Source organism: Abrus precatorius, unplaced genomic scaffold (assembly GCF_003935025.1).
Source record: "Abrus precatorius isolate BTA unplaced genomic scaffold, Abrus_2018 Scaffold10, whole genome shotgun sequence".
Classification (NCBI taxonomy): Eukaryota; Viridiplantae; Streptophyta; class Magnoliopsida; order Fabales; family Fabaceae; genus Abrus; species Abrus precatorius.
Genome location: NW_020874292.1, coordinates 27,309,005 through 27,325,661, shown reverse-complemented (window position 1 = coordinate 27,325,661; position 16,657 = coordinate 27,309,005). Strand labels below are relative to the sequence as shown.

Sequence of the window (16,657 nt, the reverse complement as noted above, 5' to 3'; positions counted from 1 at the left end):
TGTGAAGGATATGATATTTAAAAAATATATATATATATAATAAAAATATTAATAGTTAATTTTTAAATAGCTTTTGAAAAAAAAAAATTCAAAAACTCTAAACTCTCTTTATTTTATGTTTTTATCAAACAATTCCATAAATTTATTGAAAGTTAATGTTATAAATTTATAATTAAGTTATAAATTAATTTTACCAAATATAAGTGTATTATTCTTTTTTCTCCTATTTTATTTGAAGATTTATTTTTTTCTCTTTTAGTCAATTAAATAAGAAGATTGATTTTCGTTCATTCTTTTTTCATGTTTTCTCTTCTATTCAGATTCTTCTTCTTTTTTATTTTTCTTTGAATTTAATGATATATTCTGATATATCCATATTTAAAAGAAACAATAAATATAATAAAAAGTAAAAAGAAAATAACAAATGATGTAATAAAAAATATAAAATAAATGTAAAAATTGATTGGTGGAAATATTTGAATGGATAAGAATATTGAAAAGTGAATCAAAGTTTTGTTGTTGTTTTTTTTTTTTTTTTTTTCCAAAAAGTGAATCAAAGCATGTGATTAGAGAAGAGAGAGGGATAGTCCATGTCCAAGTATCCAACTCTTTATGACCGAAAAATGAAAACCAATGAAGAGACTCTGAGGAGTTCATCACCCAACTTGCCCACTTGCCTATAAAAAGCCAACCAACTACCTATCCTTTTCCAACAACACCATACAACATCTCAATATTTAGCAGCAGCAGAACAACTCCATAATTCTGTCACATGACCAAACAATGGAGTTCCCAGCATCTCACTCTGTTCCCTGGCAATACCTACTCCCTTCTCACCTTCTCTTTCCCTACAATTTCATTCCAGAAAACTATGTTCGCTGGACAGAAACCCCTGAATCTCACATTTTCTCTGCTGACATACCCGGTAAGTTAACCCTTTCACATGTTGCAAAAAAATGTTAAATAAAGTAAATACCTTCTTATTTTTGAAGTATAGTCGTTTATTTTCTCAACTTCTTAAAAATTTTATAGAAAAAAAAAAAGCAATTATTTTTTAGACTTTGCTAAATAACCATACTATGAGTGAATTTGACTAGAGTTTGATTGAATATTTAACAAGTTATTGTCGTATTATAAATTTCATATTAAAATTTATAGACATAAGGTGAAAACAATTTATTTTGTTATAGGTTTTCTCCTTAGGATGTTAGAACTGGGTTTCTTTATCTTTTGGTGTTTGGTTGTGGTGGTAGGTGTGAAGAAAGAAGAGCTGAGAGTGGAGGTTGAGGACTCAAGGTACCTCATAATCAGAACTGAAGCTGTGGATGAATCCACTGAACCTGCGAGGAAGTTTGAGAGGAAGTTTAGGCTTCCGGGGAGGGTTGATCTCGATGGCATCTCTGCTGGGTATGAAGATGGAGTCTTAACTGTTACAGTTCCAAGATCACTTAGGAGAGGTTTCTACATTGACCCTGCTGATGTGCCTGAGAGTGTTGAATTTCTTGCAAGAGCTGCTTGAATTAACGGTGCTTGTTTTTGGAGCTACCATTTGCTGATTCATCCCGGAATATTCTATGGGAATTAAACAATTAATGAAACATTGGTTATGGTGTCTTTGCATGATTTGGGCCATGTCAAGGTCATTATTGTGTACAAAATGTTTGTGATCTCATTGTTTTCTATTATTTTCAGAAGTGACATCCAAGATTAGAACTCACAAACATGGATATGTAGAAGTAAAACAAATTTACAGGTTCCTAATTTAGCTAACTTTTATTATCGTGTGTTTCAAGTCTTTTCACTTGTTGAGTGTGCGTGATTATTGTAGATAACACACAGCACATGAGGACGAATGAACTTCCAAGAAAACGGGTGGATCTAATTTCACTCTAAAATATTTATGCTGGATGAAATTAATTTGCCAACCCACTTTGGTAATTTCGAATATTTTTTAAGGATTTGTTAGTCAATTGCTTCCGTTGGATTTAAAAATGGCTATGACTGAAAAATCTTCTTACCAAACAGGCCAAGTGGATGCAGATATTTTTTGGGGGTCGTAATCGGCTATTCAATTTTTTATTTATTGAAGAGGGCAATTTTGAGTGCACAAGAATCCACAGACATGGAATATTTCCATGTCCCACTCCCATTCAGAATTGCATCACATTCACATGATCACTATGTTCCACAATTTTTATTATTATTTTGGAATAGAGTATCATTTTTATATAAAAAATAACAAATAATGTTTCATAAAAATTAAACAATTTTAAAATATTTTTGAGATATATATAATGATTTAAAAAATTATATATGATATCAATTTGTAAATACTCTGATATCTTAACTCTTTACATAATAAGATATTTCTTCTTAATTAATTTCTTTGGCTTCCATTATGGGCATGTCAATCAATAGTAATTAACCAAAGCTTGGTGTTATATTTCTACTAGCTAGCCACCAAATCTGACCGCTTTTTTTCTCAGCTTGCCTTCCTTTTAAGATTCTCATGTAATGGTTTCATCAATGGTAGAGGCCTTGCTTATCTCCTTGTCGCCTTCTACGAGTTTAATATATCATTAACCAAAATATTTGATGTTTCACTTTAAAGTATATATTTTAAAATATAGGTTTTGTTAAAAGAAAATTTGTATTTTATTTTTATAACTTTAACATTATATGTATGTATATATACTTTTTAAGCAATAATTACAAAAAGAAAAAAAAAGAAATTCTACACATACTTTTTAGGTTAAATAATATTTTAGTCCCTATATTTAACTTAAATTTGTAAGTTAGTCCTTACATGTACAAAAATTTGTAAATTAGTTCTCATACATACATTTATTTTCGATTTAGTTCCTACCGTTAAGGTTAGAGTAAATGACGTTAAATAAGTAAATGACTAAATTAAAAATAAATACAATATGAGAATTGATTTATAAATTTTTTACATGTAGAACTAACTTACAAAATTTTATATATAAAAATTAACTTATAAATCTGAGTCAAAAGCATTTTTGTAAATTTGCAATACATCTTTGATTTGTATCTTGATTTTGATGGTTTTAAGGGGGTGAATAAAGTTGTAGATAAATGTATTGGTAATTATAATGCTAGCAATACTGATTAGGGTTCATTCAAGAACGAAAAAGGTTTTGAGTAGGTGGGCATGGATGTAAGTGTGGGTGAGAGCGATGGTGAAGTGGTTGAGAAGAGAAAATAATTAAATAAAGATTGTTAAAAGTTAATTGAGTTTTGGGGATAAGAAGCTAAGAGAAAAAGAGATTGTAACCTCCATTGAAGTTTATGTAGAGGAAGAAGAAAAATAATGAAAATAGTGGAATTAGAGGTGGAGGCAAAAGGGAGTTTGTGGGTGGATTGCAAAATCAAGATACAAACCAAAGATGTATCATAAATTTACAAAAAATACTTTTAACTCAGATTTTTAAGTTAATATTTATATGTAAAATTTATAAATTAGTCCTCTTATTATATTTATTCTCAATTTAGTCTTTTACTTATTTAACATTGTTTATTTTAAATTTAATGGTAGAGACTAAATAAAAAATAAATGTATGTATGAGGATTAATTTACAAATTTTTTACATGTAAGAATTAATTTACAAATTTGAATCAAGTATAAAGACTAAACAGTATTTAAACTTAATTTTTATTATTTTTTTATAGAGAGAAAACAGTTGAATGAGAAATGCAATAGTTTTGAGATGAAAGTTGACCTTATATTAAATTAAATTAAAATATATTGCATCCTAATTTAATGATATATTTGTATTTTTATAAATATAATCATTAACATTTTCTATTTTATTATAAAATAAACATATTTTTAGATATTATATATCTTTATTTATTAAATTTGTATCATATATATATATATATATATATATATTCTTAATTTGAATTTGTAATTTTAAATATTTAATATTGTAAATATTTTTAAAATACAATAGAAATTTATGACATATAATTTATTTTTTAATATGAAAATAAAAGAGAAAATAGCTTTCCATTTCATTAAATTTAATAGTTAGTTTTCACAACGTTGATTTTAAAAACAGAATAAAAAAGCAAGAGTATTCTTCCATGAAATTCTAACCTTCAAATACCTACTTGTTTCTTAAAATTCATCATTTTTACATCCCTCTTGAAGAAAAACCATTTTATATGCTTCCTCTTCTTTTCAAATCCTTAATTTTATAACTCCGTCTTCACAAACCTTTTTTGACATTCACGTGAATCTATCAACTACGGGAATTTGACAAACATGTTACAAATAATAATGCAAATAAAAGGAATTAGTCTAATATAAACCAATTTTTTTATATACTAAACACAAAAATGAAAATTTACTGACTTCTTCCTATTAAGGTTTCATACATTATTGGTAGTGAGTTGCAAAATTTCTGTGGATACCAATCTCACACCAACTATTATATTAGAGATGGAATGGACATGGTAAATATAGTTTAATTACAAAAACTATAATTTGTCCATCTTTCTTTTATTGTATTCCTTATTTTTATTTTGAATTTTAGATTAAAAAAATCCAAATAAATCATCATCATTGTTATTTTACTCACCATTGATTATGTCTGTCTCTTGATTTTGTGCTTTTTTGGTTGTCTGATTAAGTCTCCTATCCTTCAATTCAACTTTCCCCTCTTCAAGCCAGCAAAATTCTTTTTGTGCAGCAAAGGCACTTTTTTTTTTAATCTTCTCGTATTATTAAGTAATATGACATTATGACGATCAAAATTACTAGACACAATTTTTATAAAAAAGTTCAAAAGGAAAAAAAAAAAAAAAAACCCTAGTTGCTAGCAACTTTCTCTAAAGATTCTCTCCTTGGACTCGGATTCTTTGAAATTTTTTTTTTTTTTATGGAGTTCTTTTTCTATTATAGTCATGTTTCTCTTTTATGGAAGTTTTTTCATTTCTTCTCTCTCTCTGATTGTTTTATTTATCTGCTATTGTCGCTTTTAATTTTATTAGCCTTTTCATTTTTGTTCCTTAAAGTTAGCTAGTATTATCATCCTTCATCTCCAACAATTGAAAGTGCGTTTGATTTCCTCTTTTAAAAATAATTTTCTATTTTTAAAAATAAAATAAATTACAATTAAAAAAAAATGAAATCAAACATGATCTAAGACTTTTCCTAATAATTTTATTCTCCTTTCTTGTTACTCAATCAAAACATGATTGTAATATTGGCAGAGTCAATCACACCAACATAGAATAAAAAAAAGAAAAGATGACAAAGAAAAAACGCAAAAAGGAGTTTATTTTGTGAAGTTTCACTCTAGTGACAACTAGCAAATAAAAAGTATTTAATTTATTTAAAGCTGAAATTTTTTTAATGTTTCTATTCTATATGCATTTTGAATGAACATATCATGTGTTTTGATAATTATATTTTAAAGTATTGTTATATCATTCTATAGGGCTAATTTTATAAAAAAATCTTACCATTATTGAAAAAAAACATTTTTTATTAAATTTTATTAATAAATTCTATAACCAATATGGCCATCCTTATTTGATAAAATTTATATATATTTTTTTTCAAATACGACTCTGTTTCGTTACCATTTTTTACGGCTACGTTAATTAATCAAGCAGTTTTTTGCTTTTTTTTTTTTTGTTCCAAGACACTGGTTAAATTGGGCTTTACCCGTATGGGCTGGGCTTAGATTAAATAAAAGAATTAAGACGATATCCACTCTAAGCCTGAAAGAAATCCATTCCATTTTCCAAAACAGAGAAAACAAAGAGGAAGAACGGATTGGTTCGTGACATCCACGCGCTTCGTTATTGGCCTTGTCTCTGTCATTCGTCGTGTTCTCGTGTTGCCCTCTTGTTCCTCTTCTTTGCATCGCTCGCTTCTTTCTTCGTCTTGTTCTTCTGCTTCTGTCACATCAACATCGTTCCATTTCTCACACCGCTTCTTCTTCCTTCTCATTTTCCGAATCACACATAGCTAAACCCTTTGACCCTTTCACCTCTGTTTTTCTTCCTCTCTATTCAGTATAATTACCATAAACCGCGATTAGGGTTAGGGAACACAACAATGGCTCAAGCGGTTGAAGAATGGTATAAGCAGATGCCAGTCATTACACGCTCTTACCTCACCGCTGCTGTTGTCACCACCATCGGATGCTCCCTTGATGTAAACTCCTTTATTCTTAAGCTGGATTTTTTCCGGATTTTGAGTTTTAGGGTTTCCAATTTCCTCTTTTCCTTCCAAGGAATTTCGTTTTTTATGAATTGGGCGTGTCTAGTTTGGGTTTTTTATTTTAGAAATTTCATTGTTATTCTTTTGATTTCTTGATTTGAAATCAAATCATGAACATTATTGTTTTGTTATTTGTTGTGAATCGAGTAGTGTTTAAGAGGTTTTAAATGAAGCCATGGTTGAATCGCGTTTATGCTTAGTTTGGTTTCTTGAAATGAAAGATTGGCATGCTTTATTTAATTTTTTTCTTTCATTCAATTATAGTTTGGTGTTTTATAGGTTTAAGTTTTCAATTTTGCACTATGAAGGGTTGATTTCCTTTTTATCTTGCTGATTTGGAAATTATGTTACTGATTCTTTGTTGATTGATGCTCTTTTTTCATGACTTGCAGATAATATCTCCATACCATTTGTACTTGAACCCTAGACTGGTGGTGAAGCAATATCAGTTTTGGCGCCTGATTACTAATTTCTTGTACTTCCGGAAAATGGGTAAAATTGTCAATGTCAACCGTTTAAACTTCACTCAGTTTCAGTTTTAATATGCAAATATCTCAATTTTGTTTTGTATTGACTTGTTTGGGGCACTGATTTTCATTTCAAATTGTTTTTCTTTTGTGGGCTGTTACACTATTTTGCAAAAATATGATAATGAGCGACTGATTCTGGTAAATAGGGAGTGGGGACATTTTGTAAGCATCATGAATTTAGTGCATGTTTGGAGACACTGCAGAGTAGATTATCCGTGCAAATGCACATGTCATCCTTCTTTGACGGGTATATAGACACGCTCTTAATCTGTACATAATGAAAATCACATTAAGAGAGCAATTGTGTTGAATAAATCATAACAGTTTTGAGAATAGCACAAGTGAAGAAAGGCTATTGCTATAGTTGGGATATACATACATTTTTGGAAAGGTATCAATCCAATTGTCCCCAACATAATCATAGTACTTCCTAGAAAAAAAACTACTCGATTAAAGATATGAACTTTTATTGGTTTATCAGAAGCAATGGAACCACGTGATGATATTTACTTGTTTCGCTTGGAGAACATAGTGTAGTTCTTGCTTCATATTTACATGTGACCATAAGTTACTGAATTTGCTGAATCCCCTTATGTTTCACAAATTAGATCATGCGTTTCTGATTGCGGTGCCTTTGCAGTGGTATACAATCCAGATTGCCAAATGCAACCTATGCTCTTTGAATAAAATAAGAGGAAGCCTCAAGCTTGCATTGATGGTTTGATGTATACATAATATAAGTCAATAATCTGTTGATTTAAATTGGTGTTTGTTGTATAAAATGGTTGCCTCCTCATGTGAACACCCTATTTTCTTTTGTGGCTTTTGTATTTGTGGAATAGATTATCAGATGCATATCTGTATTAAAATCTTCAGCACATCCCTTTATGAATTAGAATGACACCCTTGACCCTCCAAATTCCCTCTAATAACACTATATAATCAAAATTTGTGGGCTTGTTTCTTTTTCTTTCAACAGATAGTATTGACACCAACAGGCATATTTCTGAAAATTCCTCCATGTTCTTTACTCTTATTTGTTTCATCATTGTTTGATATTTAGTCTGAATATTGTGCATCGTACATTTAAATTTGACACGATATTTTCTTATTGAATGCGCAGACTTGGATTTCTTGTTTCATATGTTTTTTCTTGCTCGGTACTGCAAGCTTCTTGAGGAGAACTCGTTCAGGGGGAGGACTGCTGATTTCTTTTACATGCTCTTATTTGGTGCCACTGTATTGACTGGAATTGTACTTCTTGGCGGGATGATACCATATTTATCGGAGTCTTTTGCAAAAATAATATTCCTTAGCAACTCATTGACATTTATGATGGTAAGTCTATTTTTGTTGTTGAGTTCTCACCTTTAAATTTATCTCAAATTTTAAAACTTAATTTATCTATTTTCAGGTTTATGTGTGGAGCAAACAGAATCCCTTTATTCACATGAGCTTCCTGGGCCTCTTTACTTTCACTGCTGCCTACCTTCCATGGGTGTGTAAATTCTACAAATGTTACTTGATTGGATAGGATAACATTAAACTGAGTTTATGCACAGTACTTAAAATTTTAATTTTGTTTTTCCTTTTGGTTAAGTTCTAACCTGTAATCATGGCAATCTAATCATAAAAGTTTTATGCTTGTAGGTTCTCTTGGGGTTCTCTGTTCTTGTTGGTGCTAGTGCTTGGGTGGATCTACTGGTATGTCTCCGTTTCCTTACTATGGAAACTTGATTTCTATCTATTCATTTTTCTGAGAAACAGCTAATGTGACTCTTGACCGCATTTTTCAGGGAATGATTGCTGGTCATGCATACTATTTTCTTGAAGATGTTTATCCTCGGATGACGGGTCGTAGGCCCCTCAAAACACCATCATTCATCAAAGCACTATTTGCAGATGATCCAGTTGTTGTGGCACGGCCTGCCAATGTCAGATTTGCTCCCCCAGCAGTTGATGAACTTCACCAAGACTGAATGAATGAGCCCAATGGTGAGCAGAATAGCAACAAAACTGCAAAGCGGTTGGCCTTGTAATATATAGATTTTGAAACTTTTTTTTCGGATGCATTTGTTAATTATTAAGATTTAAGAATACTATGTCGAATGTCCAAAGTTTTAACTGAATGAGATAACAGGTTTCCTCATTTCTCTTTGTAGTTTATCAGAGCATCTTGTAGATATAATAATAGTGTCCCCTTCTTTATTATTTTTCTTTCATATTATTTTATTCTTCTGTTTTTTATCACATGAGGCGCCTTCCAGTTATGTTATGACAGAAGACTACCATCATAATGTTTTTTTGCAGGATAAAATTCCTCTATTTTCATGTTTGATTTCAAAGTTATTTTTATCTTTATTTTCTTCCTCTTACTAAACAAACATGGAACTCTTTCCGTCCATTCTTTTTTTATTAAAATATCTCGCATCTCGTCCTCATTCTTTGAATCCAACAGAACTATGCAAAGCATCCAATGTGAATTTGAGATATGCAAAATGCTATAAGCTTTTAATTCAACGTACACAATAATCTTTTTACTTTCCACAGGTACATGCAAAATGGTAGATGAGGAGTAATTTGATAGTAGTATTGCATTTATAACATCAATGATTTTCTCTAGAGCGTCATATTTGCTTACCAAGTTTAATTAAAATATTTTACAACAGAAAGTGTGACAATTTAAAAAAGAAAATATTTGTTATCTTGTGAATATAAGCAAGTATGCGCAAGAAAGAAATATAAAAGATTGTTGATTTTTTTTTTTTGCATCACCGTTAAACTTCCGGTAAAATAACATATATATGTATACATTAATAAGATAAAAACTTTATACAAGAAATAATGTTTGCGAGATATATCATACAACTCAAATAAAAATAAATTTTATGTGAACAATGAAATAAATACTACTAAAATATAATAATATAAATAAAAAATGTATTTATTTTACTCTTAACTTTTATGTTGTTAAATACTCAAATAATTTCAGACAAAAATACAACAAAATAATAATATAATTTTTATCATTAATTTTAACTTTCTAGGATAATTATGTTAAAATTATCAATATAATTTCTCACTAACATATTCTTAGATATTTGCTAGATACATAGATGTTGCTTTTAGTACAATTAATTAGTTAAAAATTCCTTTTGATATCTTTCTTGAAGCTTGTCACATTTCTGCAGCTGTTATTTTGTCAATTATTTCTTGCAGAACTTAATAAGTTATTCTCAATAGAATTATACAATCCATCTTTTTCAATATTTATTTCTTTATCTATTTCTTCTTTACATTTCTCTGAGTCACAAACAATTTTTCTTTACCGTTTAATGTTGTTATACATTGTTAATCTACAAAAATTGTCTTCATCTTTAATTTTCATAAAGTGAAATCATTCTATCCATTGAATTTTTCAATATTAAATTTATTTAAAGACATTATAATCACTAAAATTAGTCCTTAAAAAAAAAACTAAGCTCTTAATATCAATTGTTATGACAAAAGAAAACAAAGTAATTAGAAGAACAACAAAAATCAATGTGGTTCAGTCAATGAAACTTACATCCATAATCAAATTAAAAAATTTCTATTTATTGTAATTTGTGAATATAAAATACAAGATACATATAAAAAAAATATCTTATAAGCTTTTAAAGTTTGTGTATATAATGATTCATAACTCACCATAATAATTCATAACATGGAAGAGAACAATAGTTAAAACTCAGAGACACAAATTCAAGGTATCTCAACACATATTACCATATTCAAATCATATGACTATTTATCTACCAAAAAGAATCATATGACTATTTTGTAGCAAGAAAAGTTTAATTTACCCTCTCCGGTTTAGCTTCAAGTGGATGCTGATTCTGAAATTAAAAGAAAGAATTGTTAACGTTCAATAAAATTTAAACAAAAAGATTGAAAAACACAATTCAAAAAAGTTTAAAAATCACATTGCACATGTTTAAAGCTTGAAAACTGAAGTTATGAGGCTAGACTTTTACCTTTAAATAATGCAAAGGAAATCATTGAATAGAAAGTAAGCTACATCGGAAAATCTATTTAGCTTACTTGGACAGGAAGAGACAAACATGGAAAAAAATTTGTGTCTAGTGCTACGTAATACCGAATTGCTTGATCTTTTGATATACATTCACAATTTCCCATTCACAATTTAAACTCGTTCAAACAAAAGTGCTAACTCATTCTTGCAACAATCTCAATTTTTTGTGGCAGTATATATTTTGGCAAACATCAAACACCCTATGGAGTGTTGAGGAAAAGAATGAATACATCGTTCCCAGTTTGTTCTGCACATACAAACATGCAAAACAAAGGTCTGGAAACAGCCTGCAACCATAATCTTGAAACTACACAAAATATTCTATTTCCTTAATCTCCTCTGTCAACACCTCTCAATTCCCTTTTACATACATGGACCTATAACCGCAGAAAATCACAATCTCAACATCATTTAAACCAACAAAAAAAAAAAGGAAAAGTCCAAATTGTTCTACCTAAGTAGCCGCAGCTGATTGTTACACGTAAAAAGAACTGCTGCATGAGACTAAACCTGACGGGAAAAAGAGCAAAAGAATGCCAAAGAGAAAAAGAATACCATGAACTACAGTGCCATTAAAATCATAACCTCCAGGTTAAAGAATATATTAAGATCCTAGTTGCACTGCAGTTAACGGATAGGGTGATATTGTGCTGATATTCTCTTTGGGGGCAGTTTGCGCAGGATGAAGAGGACTAAAACTGAAGGCAAGATCTCAACCAGCTGTATTATGAAAAAATGAAAGGTAGTTTGCAATATGTTAAGAGAGTGAACCCAAATAATAAGGGCAATTAACTAAATTAATTTTAAAAAATAGGGAATAGAATACCATGTAGTAGATCAAGTCCAAAATAGGATGATCCACAACATCAAGAGATGCATCTGAATCAAAAGCAGAAATCAAAACCTGCACGCGTGTCAAAAGTTTAATTAAGAAAGAAGCTATAATGCTTGGATAATAATACACTATATGTCATTATTTAACTTATCCTACAGCTATACTTTTCAATTTCTCATGACAAACACTTCAATACTCTACCATCCCTTTTCCTTAGATTTAACCTCCATTTAGGACATACTTTTCCCTTGAAAATTTTAACCATGCTAACCATTGAATGTTCTACTCTGATCTTGTGATTTTCATATTCTTCTAACTAAATAATTTTTTGATTTTTTGCGTGCAGGTCTAACAATATTGCACACAAAGGTTGAAACTTGAAACACACCAACTCATATTCAACTAATGTAGCGCCAAATTTAGATCCTGATGAATCATGATCCAATTTATTGCCATTCTTACCTCACATCATAATCTACACCCTCATCAACTACATATGCATAATTCACACTTCCAATTGTTGTTTGTCAAATGAAAAGAATAAACTTCTTCGACTAATAATACAGGGATTCAATTAAATATTTTACAATTATGGAGAAACTCAAATATACCATATACTGAATGTATCAAATATGTATCACCGCTCTCAAAGTTGGTAAAGACATTCATATTTTTTGTTGTATATGTCTGTGGATCCCAAACCTTGCCCCAACTACAGGGAAAAACAAGGAAATAACATAGCAGAATAGCAAAAGAAGGTGTGCAGAAGCCAAGCAGAAAATAATTATAATTGTGAATTATTTACATTGAGAATGTTAAGAAAGTGTCTATTTAAACATAGGAAAGGTAACAGAATAATAATATAGTTAGATGTTACCATCAAGCCTCTTATCAGAAAACAAGTGAAACAGATGGCTGTGACAAATCCGACCTGCAATTCAAAAATTATTTTGTGAATACAGCTACTAATAATATAAATATTTGTTTTCAATTTATCATTGTTCTACATTTGGAACAGTACAGATGATGAAAAGATTGAACAGGTTCTTTTCAGTTCATCATAATGAGATATAATACAAGGCCATTCTGAACAGGAAAAAGTGTATGCACTTTTTTATTTATGAATGAGTAATCTAGTTAAAACTGGTAATATTTTGCAGCACAAATAACTGTGAGGGTGTTTGGAATGTTGAAAATTGGGATTTGATTTGATTTGTGAATAAAATCTTGAGTTTGTAATGTTAAATTTGAGATTTAAAATATCTTGTATATGAGGCTTTTGTCTTAAAAATCCTATCAAATTTGGTAGGATTGAGTTGGAATTCATTTGATTTTAAATTAAATTATATATATATTGTCAGTTTTAATGAGTTCCAAACATAAGATCCAATTTATAAATCAATTAAATCCAATTCTTTATAATGGATTCAAAAACTACAGTTTTAATGTGCTTGACAACTAAAATATTTTACTCATTCATTCATGTTATTTCCTTGAAAGTTCTACCTAGGAATGCAAATTGAATTTTATACAGATAAACCACCAACAAGGGAAGTGAAGAAGTTTACACAAATTATCATTTAGAGATATAAACAAAGGCAACAGAGCAATCCTTATGAGATATGACAATTCAGACTATGACCTTATAACTCGTAGTTGTACAGCAAAATACTTATAGTCCTAGAATAATTAAACAGCTTATTTGATGTTTCTCCTATTCAGTAGTAGAAATTTAGGACCTTAGTAGTTGATCTTAACAAAAAAGTAATAAGAGATTAAAAGTTATCTAACCAGTACAAAGATGACACTCTGGCATACCCATTTCCAAAACATCTGTCTATTGCGTTTGTGTTTGGAAATCAACATATTAAAAGAACAATGGAAAAGACACCAAAATTGGACAAAGGTTTGTATCTGAGTCATTTATATGCACACAGACATGTGTGAAGCACTAAAATATCATGGGAAACCTGAATACATTTTGAAAAATAAAATAAAATCCCCTAGAGTAAGGAAGAAAAGAAGTGATGCTTGAGTAAAATGAAAATCTGATGGGGAGTAGTGACAAAACATATTTTCACAAAAGACATACAATCTTACTAATTTGAGGTAGTAACTAGCTCCCATCAGATAAGGCAAAAACATACCTCTTCCAAGCACACAAAGAAATGAGCATATGAGACCAAGAGAAATGACCAACAGCAATAGAAAAAGACACGGCCACACAAAGAAATTCATTGGATATAATGCAAGCACTGATATTGTCAAATCTTTTTTCCATAACAATTTTTATCAAATTGACATACCTCATGAAGCTTCTTCCTTCTTCCTTTGGATTCAATTGGGAAACGCCTCAACATTGTAAATAACCTAGAGACATTCAAGTTTAATTGAACTTTTAGTTCCCATATTTTAATTTATGTACAATGTTACTCTCTTTTTTCTAATTACTTGTATTTAGTTTCTATAGTTACTCAATTATTAAAATTAAGTCCTTTATCCTAAAATTTTATCCAATAATTAATGAATAGATAATAGAGATGTGACATAACATCGGTTTATATAGATTGACAAATAAAAATATATAAAATATTAAAATAAAAATTGAGATCCATGACATTTTTTTATACAAACATTTTATACAATTTTTCTTTTACAAATCCATACAAATCAATGATATGTCTCAACCCACTACATTCCTATTAATTATTGGATGGAATGTGGAATGAATGACTTATTTCAACCATAAAAACCAAGAACCACCATTAAATAAATATAACTGAGGGTGCGAGGTATTTCATATATAATACAGTCAAACGCAGAAGCCTCACCTTCCTCCATATATCAAGAAGCCTAATGCAGCCATAAATGAGACAGCTGAAGAAAAGAAAAATCCCATGAAAAAATGCTTATGCATACAGAAATATATCGTTTCAAGGTTGCATAACTCATTCTTAAACTCAAATGGATGTGAAAGATAAATTAATCCTTGCTTAAAAAGCTAACCTGCTGTAAATATGTTTCCCATCAACTCCACAACATTATTGTAATCTATCCAGAGGTAAATCCAAATACAAACCTGAATCCAAAGCCAAAACTTAGAATAGAGATGGATGTCAACTATCAAAGAACATGTTTTTCCCCCTTATATGCCTCTGGAGAGATTATGCACATATTGCAGCAACTAAATAGGAGAAAGTCACAATCACTGCCCAAAACCGAAATCAAATTGCATATCTTAAAACTCCTTCAAATGCTAATAAGTCATATTTGGTACACAATTAAGATGTACAAGTGCCCTAGATATTCATATGCCATTATGTTTTCAGAAAGCGAGAGAAGATCTTGACTAAGAAAGTTGTAATTTCATACACCAGTCATCACTGGTTTTACACTCAAGTAAAAGCAGTTGAAGTTGCAGCTTGTTAGTGTCTGTCCAGCACATGAAATAAAAACAAAAATCACATGTCCAGAACCTAAATATTCTATGAACAGTTTGGATTACCACCATATTACTGAGGAGTTGTCATCTTGTATTGAGATGAATAAAGGAGATTCAACAAACAAAATAGTGCATATCAGCTTACATATGTTGTGTGCAACAAGAAATAAGACAGATGAGATACCTGGATAAAATACACAGCACCATTTATAGAAACATAGAGTATCCTCAGTCTTTCCGTCGGTAAACTCCTAGCCTGCTCAACCATTGAAAAGCAAAAACAAATTATAATGTTTTGCACACTAAAAATAGAAGAAGTTCAAATAACATATTAATAAAGGAAACGAAAAAGAAAAGGAAATTCCTAGATCATGCAAACGAAAGCGAATAATTCATAATTACTTTTTGTGAGTTGCTCTTATCTCATATTCTAACAATAAAAATGATAATTGTAAAAGGAGAAAGATGAAAATTGACATGCCTGATGATAAATCTCAGCCCAGAAAAGAACCAGAAGTATATAAGTAGAGAAAAACACTAGTCCCGGCAGATCCAATAACACCAAAATCAAGACCTAAACCAACAAGTAATCACTCTCTATGTCAGCATGCAAGCCTTATAAACTAGCAATTCAAAGTTTAAACAGATGATGCTGCACATGCAAGCCTGACCTTTGGATGCAAAAGAAAAACTTGGCTGTGAAATCCAAACACTACTGCACGTACTGCAATGAGAAAACGCAAATAATAATTACAATAAAGCATTAAAAATGCAGGAACAAACAAGCGAAGAATGATACAAGACGAGAGAGTGTGAAAGCACCTCCACTGACAATGAAGTTCATAAGATGGAAAATTTTTTGAGTTGTCCAACCGTATTCAGGCACTCTCAGTTCAATTCTTATAAGCTGAATCTGCAGAATTTGAATTGAAGATACTTAATTAATGTAAAGCAATGAAACAAATCTAGAATTGAATTCCTAATGGTAGATAGAGGGAAAGAGAAGAGAGACCAGAGCAACAGAGGAGATGAGAGCATAAGCAGCACAGAGGAAGTAGAAAAAGGCGTTCTGGTAGTGAGTGGAGTTGTTGGTGCGGTCCCACCAAGGCCAATCAAAGAAGAGAGGTGCAAGTTCAAGTGCATATGGAACCTTCTTCATCTTCCGTTTCTATTCAAGTTTTATTCCCTTCTTGTTTATAGCTTATATATGCTACCAGTCAGTCTCCTCTACACACTCCCAAGTCACACTATATCAACACAACACTCTGTAAACCATATAACAACAACAACAACAACTTTACCGGTCTGTCTACAACTCTTAACTACACTTCTTCAAATTGTTATTCCTTTTATCAATTCACTCAGGTAAGCAATGCCTCTTGCAAAATCAGCCCATTTAGATTTGTTAGTTTTGTGATCCACAACATGACATGATGGGATTTTTAAGCACTTTTTCTTACCTAACAAAAAAATTATGCTTTAAATAATTAAATATGGACTCAATGCCTTTGATGAGATA

At 30.3% G+C, this 16,657-nt stretch overlaps 3 protein-coding genes across 5 annotated transcripts; 2 read left to right on the top strand and 1 right to left on the bottom strand.

The window, feature by feature from the left end:
• Positions 1-652: 652 nt before the first annotated feature.
• LOC113852759 (15.4 kDa class V heat shock protein) lies at positions 653-2,710 on the top strand. The gene is made up of 2 exons (XM_027483127.1): positions 653-925; positions 1,254-2,710. The coding sequence occupies exons 1-2, from the start codon at positions 784-786 to the stop codon at positions 1,517-1,519; spliced, it is 408 nt and encodes a 135-aa protein (XP_027338928.1). The 5' UTR covers positions 653-783; the 3' UTR covers positions 1,520-2,710.
• Positions 2,711-5,758: 3,048 nt separating this feature from the next.
• On the top strand, positions 5,759-8,991 carry LOC113862637 (derlin-2.2). The gene is made up of 6 exons (XM_027495730.1): positions 5,759-6,190; positions 6,649-6,748; positions 7,910-8,124; positions 8,201-8,284; positions 8,437-8,490; positions 8,583-8,991. Exons 1-6 carry the CDS (start codon positions 6,092-6,094, stop codon positions 8,763-8,765), a joined length of 735 nt encoding a protein of 244 aa, XP_027351531.1. The 5' UTR covers positions 5,759-6,091; the 3' UTR covers positions 8,766-8,991.
• LOC113862622 (tobamovirus multiplication protein 1-like) lies at positions 8,983-16,553 on the bottom strand. 3 transcript variants are annotated; one of them, XR_003504466.1, is made up of 13 exons: positions 16,151-16,553; positions 15,961-16,051; positions 15,810-15,862; positions 15,620-15,712; positions 15,323-15,394; positions 14,703-14,775; positions 14,528-14,573; positions 14,003-14,066; positions 12,574-12,627; positions 12,308-12,408; positions 11,688-11,765; positions 11,417-11,581; positions 10,335-10,664 (listed from the first exon to the last, which is right to left on the bottom strand). XR_003504466.1 is itself a non-coding variant. In XM_027495707.1 (11 exons), exons 1-11 carry the CDS (start codon positions 16,295-16,297, stop codon positions 11,489-11,491), a joined length of 864 nt encoding a protein of 287 aa, XP_027351508.1. In that variant the 5' UTR covers positions 16,298-16,505; the 3' UTR covers positions 8,983-11,488. The 3 variants fall into 3 exon arrangements, 2 of the variants coding, with proteins under 2 accessions (XP_027351508.1, XP_027351518.1); XM_027495707.1 differs by lacking the exon at positions 12,308-12,408 and having other exon boundaries at positions 8,983-11,581; positions 16,151-16,505; XM_027495717.1 differs by lacking the exons at positions 10,335-10,664; positions 12,308-12,408 and having other exon boundaries at positions 11,447-11,581; positions 11,688-11,740; positions 16,151-16,364.
• Positions 16,554-16,657: the final 104 nt, after the last annotated feature.

Coding starts and splice junctions, on each gene's coding strand:
- LOC113852759 (XM_027483127.1), top strand. CDS start 784: ATGGAGTTCCCAGCATCTCACTCTGTTCCCTGGCAATACCTACTCCCT. Junction 926..1,253: donor TTTCTCTGCTGACATACCCG/GTAAGTTAACCC, acceptor TTGTGGTGGTAG/GTGTGAAGAAAGAAGAGCTG.
- LOC113862622 (XM_027495707.1), bottom strand. CDS start 16,297: ATGAAGAAGGTTCCATATGCACTTGAACTTGCACCTCTCTTCTTTGAT. Junction 15,863..15,960: donor GAACTTCATTGTCAGTGGAG/GTGCTTTCACAC, acceptor TTCTCATTGCAG/TACGTGCAGTAGTGTTTGGA. Junction 11,582..11,687: donor TGGACTTGATCTACTACATG/GTATTCTATTCC, acceptor TTCATAATACAG/CTGGTTGAGATCTTGCCTTC.
- LOC113862637 (XM_027495730.1), top strand. CDS start 6,092: ATGGCTCAAGCGGTTGAAGAATGGTATAAGCAGATGCCAGTCATTACA. Junction 6,191..6,648: donor CCATCGGATGCTCCCTTGAT/GTAAACTCCTTT, acceptor CATGACTTGCAG/ATAATATCTCCATACCATTT. Junction 8,285..8,436: donor CTGCTGCCTACCTTCCATGG/GTGTGTAAATTC, acceptor TTATGCTTGTAG/GTTCTCTTGGGGTTCTCTGT.